This window comes from Siphateles boraxobius, unplaced genomic scaffold, assembly GCF_051911475.1.
Source record: "Siphateles boraxobius isolate OS27281-9 unplaced genomic scaffold, OSU_SipBor_1 130, whole genome shotgun sequence".
Classification (NCBI taxonomy): Eukaryota; Metazoa; Chordata; class Actinopteri; order Cypriniformes; family Leuciscidae; genus Siphateles; species Siphateles boraxobius.
Genome location: NW_027508734.1, coordinates 10,169,950 through 10,178,625, shown reverse-complemented (window position 1 = coordinate 10,178,625; position 8,676 = coordinate 10,169,950). Strand labels below are relative to the sequence as shown.

Sequence of the window (8,676 nt, the reverse complement as noted above, 5' to 3'; positions counted from 1 at the left end):
CGATGCGGCAAAGATAAATTAGGCTACATGCCTGTACGACTAAATTTAAAAGGTTTTGAGCAGGGTAGCAAGTCAGGGATCTCATAATGACGGAAAATAACCGCTTTTAAAAGAAATGGCTTTTTCAACCGGCTCATTGAAATGAACTATTCAAAAGAACCGATTCGTGGACTTGAGCGGGCTTCACCCATCACTAGACGCGATACTGTTCGCTGCGCTTGCGCATGTGCAAAGCATCAAAGGGCAAATATAAACCCTCACAACGTGCATGACAGTAAATAAAAGACAGTAAAACTCACTAGATTTGTTCAAGTTGTTTATTTAATGGAAAATACACTTTAACATTGAGAAAATAATTTTTACACAATTTTCTTTTGCAAAGTTTTCTATGGCACTACTGTATCCTTGAGACCACTTATGAAATCCAGCAGTTATGTGAATAATAACAGAACAAGTGCAAGACCTACTCATGTAGGCTGGAAATCCCAATAATTTGTTAAATACATTAGACTTGTGAAGCACAGAAATTTTAGAAGTTTCATTGTATTGCAGCCAAAAGAATAGCATCTTTTCTAATAACCTGATAAACACAAAATAATCACTTTGGCTTGTTTTAATCTGTTTTTTTCCCCATATAGAACTAATAGTAATTATACAGATTTAAGACAAATTAATAAAATTACTTTATACTATCAAATAATAAACCAAAACTGCTGGTGCATGATAGACGAGTTTTCTGACTTCAACTTGTAATGGTTATAAAGAAGTGAATTACAAAAATTCAGCATCAGCTTATCAGAACATTTGTCATTTCCAGGCAAACTAATGAACTTCACTCCAGGTGAAAATGAGGAATTTAAAAGGGAAAATATCTATAAATTGGCATTTTAAAGAGTTTTGCGAGGGCGTTTCATGAAGGACAAAGTGTAATCTCCAGAAGGTGTGGGTTTCTGTCTCTTCATCTGCACTTGAGACTGAGCCGTGAGCTGCAGTTTAATGGCACTAGAGTTGATCTTGGCCGCAGAAAGCAGCCCCTTCATACCCTTCATCTTCTCACTGTGGAAAGTCACCACCGGCCCTCCCTGCACCGGTGGCTGGGAAGGTGAAGGTGTGGGACTCGGGGATGATGGCTCATTTTTGCCATCGGACTCTTTACCTCGAGTGCCAGCAGAGGAACGACGGCGTCCTCCTTCCCCGCCCACCTTTTTGGGAACTGGATTTTGAGCGGGCAATGCTGCACTTGGAGACGATGGTCCTGCTTGTTCATCTAACTTGGATTCTCGCCTCGGGACCCGCCTACGCCCCTCACGCGGGTCCTCGCTGGATTGATCATCGTCGTCCACTGGTTCTGCATCTTTGGTGATGATTGACACTTTTTGCCTAATCTGAGAAAGAATGAATACACAGAGTCTGATTATAAATGGCATTTTAATAAAACTTGAAATAGACCCTTTTCACATTTCCAGGGTTCTGAGAAGTGGAAGTCGTCATATTTAGGCCAACTTCTTTAGTGGTAAAGGGGAGACGACAGCAAATATAATTTTTCTATAACCATCAGCTCCAATGGCCAAAGAAAAAAATCCATGATAGCATGCATTTGGTTTACCAGCAAATTCTATTAAGAGGTTGAAATATATACAGAACTCTGCCACACATGTATTGACTCATACATCCTCACGCCATCATATTACACCCTTGCTCCAGCAACTGCATTGGCTTCCAGTTCAGCCACGTATTGATTTTAAAATTATGATTATAACCTATAAAGCAGTACATGGGTTGGCTCCAGATTACATCTGTGATTTGGTTACTCCATCCATTCCCGCTCGCTCTCTCCGTTCTGCTGGCTCTCTCTCTCTGTGCCAGCCTCGTTGTAAATTGAAAACCATGGGGGGGGGGGGGGGGGGGGGGGGGGGGGGGGGCTTTTCCTATAACGCGCCTAAGTTATAGAAAACACTACCCGCATCTATTAGGGATTCTGCTTCTGTGGATTGTTTTAAGAAACTTTTTAAGACGCATCTTTTTAGTCAAGCTTTTAATTTATAATTGTATTATTTTTGTGTATTTTATAATACTTCTATATATATTTTTTACTTCCATGTTTGATTATTTTGTTCTGTACATGCTGTAGCGCTTTGAGTATGAGAAAGGTGCATTACAAATAAAATGTATTTTTATTTTAACAACTTTGCCAGAGAAAAATTTTTTTAGAGATTGATTACAACAGTCAGAAGAGAAAAGCTGTTGCATTAGATTTTTAATTATTTTTTTTATAATTTACAGCCAAGGTAATATAACACAAAGTTTAGCGTTAAAAATTACATTGCATATTATTTTTTTTTACAAATGAATACATGGAATACTTCACTAGATTTTGGATGACGAAAACTATGGAAAAGCATAATCACAGTCTGTGAAAATAGTTTATTGAGAAAATCGAGGGATTTTACCTGTGCATCAAAGCGACTAAGGGACTGAACCAGGTAGGTGGCCCACCCTACATGAAGCACTGGCGTGAGACTTCCTTCTTCCCATTTACAAATCCCATCATAGAACCGGAGTAAGTGAGCAAAGCACTCTGGGTCCTGAAGGGCAGACAAAGCAGCGACCTGTCTGGGCTGGTCCTTTGAGGTAAAAGCATGAATAGAGGACAAGAGAAAGACTTGATTACAACCTTGCTCGAAATAAAAATAAAATAAAAAATGTTTTCTTTCATTCTTAATTAAACAAGACCTCTTTGTCCATTTCATCAGCCCCTTCGCCACCACTTTCAGCAGCAGTTGTTGTCTCTTTAAGAAGGGTGGGAATGACATCATTAGCAATGTCAAAAAACTCCTTATAGATCTCCTCATCCTCTCTGCAGTAGTTATAACTGTAGACAAAAAACAGTTTATAGGATTATATACTTTATTTTGTTCTTAACAATATAAATATTTCAGATATACACATGCACATTTATGCATTTATTTATATAGGCCTAGTGTACATTGCCATTCAAAAGTTTGGGATCTGAAAGATTTTTTTTTTTTAATTTGAAACAAGTCTCAAAACAGTACAAATACGTAAAATATTGTTTTCTATTTGAATATATTTAAAAGTGTAAGTGCTGTGGTGACAAAGCTATTTTTCAGCATCATTACTCCAGTCTTCAGTGTCACATGATCCTTCAGAAATCCTTCTAATATGCTGATTTGATGCTAAATAAAAGCTAATTTCTGATAATTACCAATGTTGAAAACAGTTGTGTACAGTTTTTTTTCAAGATTCTTTGATGAATAGAAAGTTTAAAAGAACAGCATTTATCTGGAATGGAAAGCTTTTGTAACACTTTTATTCAGCAAGGATGCATTAAATTAATCAAAAAAGACAGTAAAGACATGTATAATGTTACAAAAGATTTCTGTTTCAGATAAATGCTGTTCTTTTTAACTTTCTATTCATCAACGAATCCTGAAAAAAAATAAGAATAAATGTTTCTTCATCATCAAATTTTCACATTAGAATGATTTCTGAAGGATCGTGTGACACTGAAGACAGGAGTAATGATGCTGAAAATTTGCATCACAGGAATAAATTACATTGTAAAATATATTTAAATAGAAAAAAGTTAATTTAAATCATAATAATATTTCACAATATTACAGTTTTTACTATATTTTGGATCAAATAAATGCAGCCTTGCTGAGCAGGAGAGACTTTTTAAAAATCTTACTGATCTCAAACTTTTGAACGGCAATGTATAGGCCCCGACAAATGTAGATACGTCAGAGGGACAGAGGGTAGGAGACAGCTGATGTTGTCATGAAGGCAGAGGAAACAGGAAGAGCAGGAAAAGGAAGTGGATGGGAGTGAGCAGTAGTTCTAGGCGTGCTTTGTGCAGACATCCTTTAGGACTTTAGAATCAAGTATTTTTAGCCCTCTCTCCATCCACTGCACTGTGTTTAGAGGGAGGAAAGTACAGATTGTCTCTGTCGACAGGGACTCAAGCCAAGGCTAAGACAGGAATGAGCTTTCTAAAGACTAAGGACAAACAGCATGAGGCAACACAGACAATGCTGGCAAACAACACATTTTCCATTTGGCATGAACATTTAAGAGGCTTGATGGGTTTTCATATTGTCATCTAATCATGACTGTGCAGTAGTAACAGTCACATTTTAGTTTAGAGATTGATCCAGCCTTTTTACATGAATAATTTTCTTTACTAAGGAATGCATTACAAGCATTAAAGGAATAGTTCACTACAAAATGAAAATTCTGTCATCATTTACTCACCCTTAAGTTGTTTCAAACCTGTATGAGGTTTTTTTTTTTGGTGCTGAACACAAAGGAAGATATTTTGAAGAATGTTGGCAACCAGACAGTTGATGAACCCCATTGACTTCCATAGTAAGGAAAAAAATACTATGGAAGTCAATGGGGTTCATCAACTGTCTGGTTACCGACATTCTTCAAAACATCTTCCTTTGTGTTCAGCACAAGAAATAAACTCATACAGGTTGGAAACAAATTAAGGGTGAGTAAATGATGGCAGAATTTTCATTTTGAGGTGAACTATTCCTTTAATGAGTTTAATAAGCAATAAAATGTATGCACCAGTAACAAAAGAACACTGCCCTCTGCTGTTAAAGTCTAATTAAAATAACGGATGTGTTGCATTTTCAAAAGTGAACTACTTTAACAGACACAGCTAAAAAAAAAATCTATATTATTCAATGGTCAGATTTCTATGGTGCTTGACTTACTCTTGCATTACTGATGCAGCCTCTGCCCAGGAACGCAAAGCATCCTGGACATTTTTGTGCCTGTAATAGTACCCTGCTAGATACATGAAAGGGTAGATGTGCTCGTTGTTGTAATATTTTTTAGCCGAGTCAACAGCCTAGGGAAAACAAAACAGAATAGTGCAATTTTAATAAATGACAACCTTCTAAATATCTGTGATATATATTGATATAGCTGTAATCATATACCTTGAGGTGAATAGAGAGAGGGCTTTCCTTGCCAGTCATGGGCTCCTGATCTTCAAGGTCAGCCAAAGTGCCCATTGCCATGGGATACCTTCAACACACCCAATACACATTCAGAAAGAGTTATATACAATAATCCGATCAAATGAGTTACATCCCTGCTCTGATTTATAAGAAACGAGTCATACCTTTCCAAATCACCTCGATCATACAGCAGCCACAACAGCCTCTGAAGAGAGAAAGAAAATCTGGATGACAATAGATACATAAATATGCATATGTACAACAATAGTTACAGTGAACAGTACATAATAGACATTTATAGATAGAGCAGCCAATAGAATGCAGGAAACATAGAATGATGTAATGAAAGTTTAAAACAAATAAAAAGACATACTTGCTGGAGCTGGAGTAACTCTGTACTGTCTGTGTGTAGATCTAGAGAAGGATTGATGGCGCAAACCATGAACGCTACTTCCATATTCCTGTTGCACTTCATGTAGGAGCCTTTAAGATATAACCAGCTCTAAGGAGAAAGAGAATAAAATAAATGAAACACAGATTTACAACATGAAAACTCAAAGTTAAAGAATTGTCTCCCCTTTACACAAGCGTTCAAAAGTTTGGAGTCTTCAATGTTTTTAAAAGTAGTCTCTTATGCTCACCAAAGCTGTAGTTATTTGATTAAAAATACAGTAAAAAAATATACCATTAAATAGCCTATTACTACAATTTAAATATGTAAATATATTTTAAAATGTAATTTATTGCTGTGATGGCAAAGCTGATTTTTTTAGCATCATCATCACTCCAGTCTTCTGTGTCACATTATCCTTCAGAAATCATTTGAATATGCTGATTTGTTGCACAAATAAAATTTATTATCAAACTTGCAAAGTTTTTGTATTTATTTGCAGTCCTTTATAACATAAATGGCTTTAAGTCACTTTTAAACAACTTGCATCCTTGTTAAATGAACATTAATTTCTTCATGCTGACATCAAACGTTTGAACGGCATGGTGTTCATGAATATAGAGTAGTGTTTATCATATCATGAATAACAGAACATTATGTACCCTTTCACTGACTCCAGCACTGACAGTCTGACCTCTTCTGTCTTCATTGCCCTTCCCATGCCATGTGACCTCTGCAGTCTCTTCCCCACCCTTGCCAAAGATGACCCAGGCATGATCTTCCGAGAGAGCGAGATGAACATCCTTCAGGCCCAACACCTGACATGCAGCTACCACTGCAAAAGCTACTCCTGAGCTGTCCAGTTTTGTGCCTTACAGAAAGAGACACAGATGAAATATTAATCTACAATACATGGTCAGATTTGTTTAATGTCATTTCATGTGTGAAAGTCTACCTGTGATGAGACTGAAGAGGGACTGAATATGTGCCCGGTCCTTGAAATACGACCGACTAAGACTGTTCCAGATCACATCCGAGACCTTTTTCACAAGCTCACGGCTGGAGTTGCCAGTCGGTTTGCGGTACTGGGACATGTCCACGGCACCACGAATCTGGGCCAGGAAGCGTTCATAAAGGGCAGATATGAGATTCAGCTCGACTGTGGGAAAGCAAGAGTTGGGACTATCAGGTTTAAGAGGTTCAAAGCGAACGCCCGGGACATTGACGGGAACAACTCTGTTGACAGCCAGGAAGTGCTCTACAAAACCCAGCACTAGGGACAGCAGGGCCAAGTCTGGTTCTGGGTTGTTAAGTTCGGACTCAAAAAGCTGCACCACTCCATCGATGCCCCGAAGAGGGAAATGCTTCTTCTGAGCCGACCGAATCCCCATTGCTAGTGGTTGAGTTCAATCCCAGTCTGATGTAATCTTAAAAATAAATAAATAAATAATATAACACACAATACAAGCTTTTAATTGAAGTACAAAAAAATGTATGTCTTGTCTAATTAATTAGTGCATGATAGTGTGTGCAGGAGTTTAGGCTATTATTTGCTCACTAGGAAATAATTATTTGGCATTGCCATAGTTGTTACAGTCCTATTATACTACATTACATTAATATATACCATGGTACTGCATTATAACCTTTTTTTTTTATTAACATGGTACTCCAAGGTACTTCAATGTATATAGGCCTATTAGTGAATGTCCAAACTATGAATTTTTTTTTGTTTAAAAGAGGTCAAGAAGTCATAATCTAGGTTAGGGGAATTCCCAGAGACATGTGTAAGACCACATCTTACCATGTGACACAAGTTAACAAGTCACCACGAAACATTAAATATTACAAGTAAACGTTTAAATCCAAAATAAAGCTTTTGGGCTGGATGAACATGACATTAAACTGGTTGAATTTCTGTTAACTTATGCTTAGTTAGAGTGTAATATATTGATACCGAAGGGGAGAAATTTAACCCAGGTGTCTAACTGTATAATACTATGATGATAACCCAGATATTATCAAAAAGAGCAGCAAGTGCCTGAAATTTGAGCAATGAAAACAACGCAACTGCAACACATGTGAGTCTGGGCGACATCACTGCGTCATGATGCTGCAGCTAGCTAGCTTATTCAGTAATATCAATTGATGGTGTTTTTCCAGCTTAAATGGCCTTTTACAGTGAACAGATTGGTCTTTCCTTTCTTTCGAAACAATAAAGCGTTGCTTGGCTTCATTCTCACTACATACCTTTGTTGAAATTACATCCACATGCTTTTGTTTTGCCCCGTGCTTTTGCCGCGCAGATGAGAGACGGACACTCCTACAAAACACCGGAGACATACACAATCTGTTCGTATGTCAAAACGTTGAATCGGCTGAGTTATGCTTATTCCTATTGTGAACATATCAGCGACATTAAAAGTATTTCCTGTAATCTACAAGCACTTCGGGAAATGTAGTCTTTACGTCATCTTTGCGCATTAATGACGGTTGGTAAACCTGCTTTTGGCGCATTATCGCCACCAACTGGACTGGAGTGTAAAACATATATATATATATTCGTGCATTTTATAATACTTTCTGGTATCTAGTATATAAAAAGTTAATGTTTTAATGTATTTCCGCTAACTAAACATGTAGTACCATTTTGTAGTAATAAATGTGTTTTTGCTTCTGCCTTGACTTGTAGGTCCTCATTCCTCAACCATCATTATGTTATTTTATTGCCAGATTGCATAAACTGCTAAGTATAGTCTTACAAGTTCAAGTTTTTTTCTTTAATGTTGTTCATTTATGTTTTAAGTCAGTTACATAAAAATATAGATTGGTCTAATTTTATACTAAAAATAATGATTTCTTCTTGACTAACCTCTTGGTCATACTTGACACAGTCTTAAAGGCCCAGTGAAGTGCCTTGAAATGTGCAGCATCATTCAGTGTGGCAGGGCAAGGCCGGACATATTGAACAGCTCCTCCCCTTTTTAAAATAGAGTTTAGTGTATGTCACAGCTCGGCCAGAGCCGTTTAGCTCAGTACCACAGTATCTTCCTAATCTCTAACTGTTTCTCCTCCAATCTCGTCCATATCTCTTTAAAATAGCACCCTGTGCTATATTCAAATTCAAAATTCAAATGGGTCTGATATGTTTTCTGGTCTGCGCCGGCTCGCACAGAAGATCCACGATCTGTCTCTGGATCGGAGCAGACTTTGTGTGCTGCGGCGGTTCACATGAACACTAACCCCAAACCAGACTTAATTCGCCCCAATGAAAGCATACACTGTCTGAAT

The 8,676-nt window shown here is 37.4% G+C and overlaps 1 protein-coding gene across 1 annotated transcript; it reads right to left on the bottom strand.

The window, feature by feature from the left end:
* Positions 1 to 303: 303 nt before the first annotated feature.
* LOC143736989 (menin-like) lies at positions 304 to 7,827 on the bottom strand. Its single transcript, XM_077227853.1, has 10 exons — positions 7,636 to 7,827; positions 6,341 to 6,812; positions 6,048 to 6,256; positions 5,368 to 5,496; positions 5,159 to 5,199; positions 4,974 to 5,061; positions 4,746 to 4,882; positions 2,734 to 2,872; positions 2,451 to 2,624; positions 304 to 1,385 (listed from the first exon to the last, which is right to left on the bottom strand). The coding sequence occupies exons 2-10, from the start codon at positions 6,774 to 6,776 to the stop codon at positions 888 to 890; spliced, it is 1,851 nt and encodes a 616-aa protein (XP_077083968.1). The 5' UTR covers positions 6,777 to 6,812; positions 7,636 to 7,827; the 3' UTR covers positions 304 to 887.
* Between the last annotated feature and the right edge of the window lie 849 nt (positions 7,828 to 8,676).

What these genes read in the sequence shown, in the direction of transcription:
- LOC143736989 (XM_077227853.1), bottom strand. Translation starts at nt 6,776, where the DNA reads ATGGGGATTCGGTCGGCTCAGAAGAAGCATTTCCCTCTTCGGGGCATC. An exon ending in CCTCTTCAGTCTCATCACAG is followed by an intron (nt 6,257 to 6,340) that starts GTAGACTTTCAC and finishes TCTTTCTGTAAG; the next exon opens with GCACAAAACTGGACAGCTCA. An exon ending in TTAGTCGCTTTGATGCACAG is followed by an intron (nt 1,386 to 2,450) that starts GTAAAATCCCTC and finishes ATTCTTTCTCAG; the next exon opens with ATTAGGCAAAAAGTGTCAAT.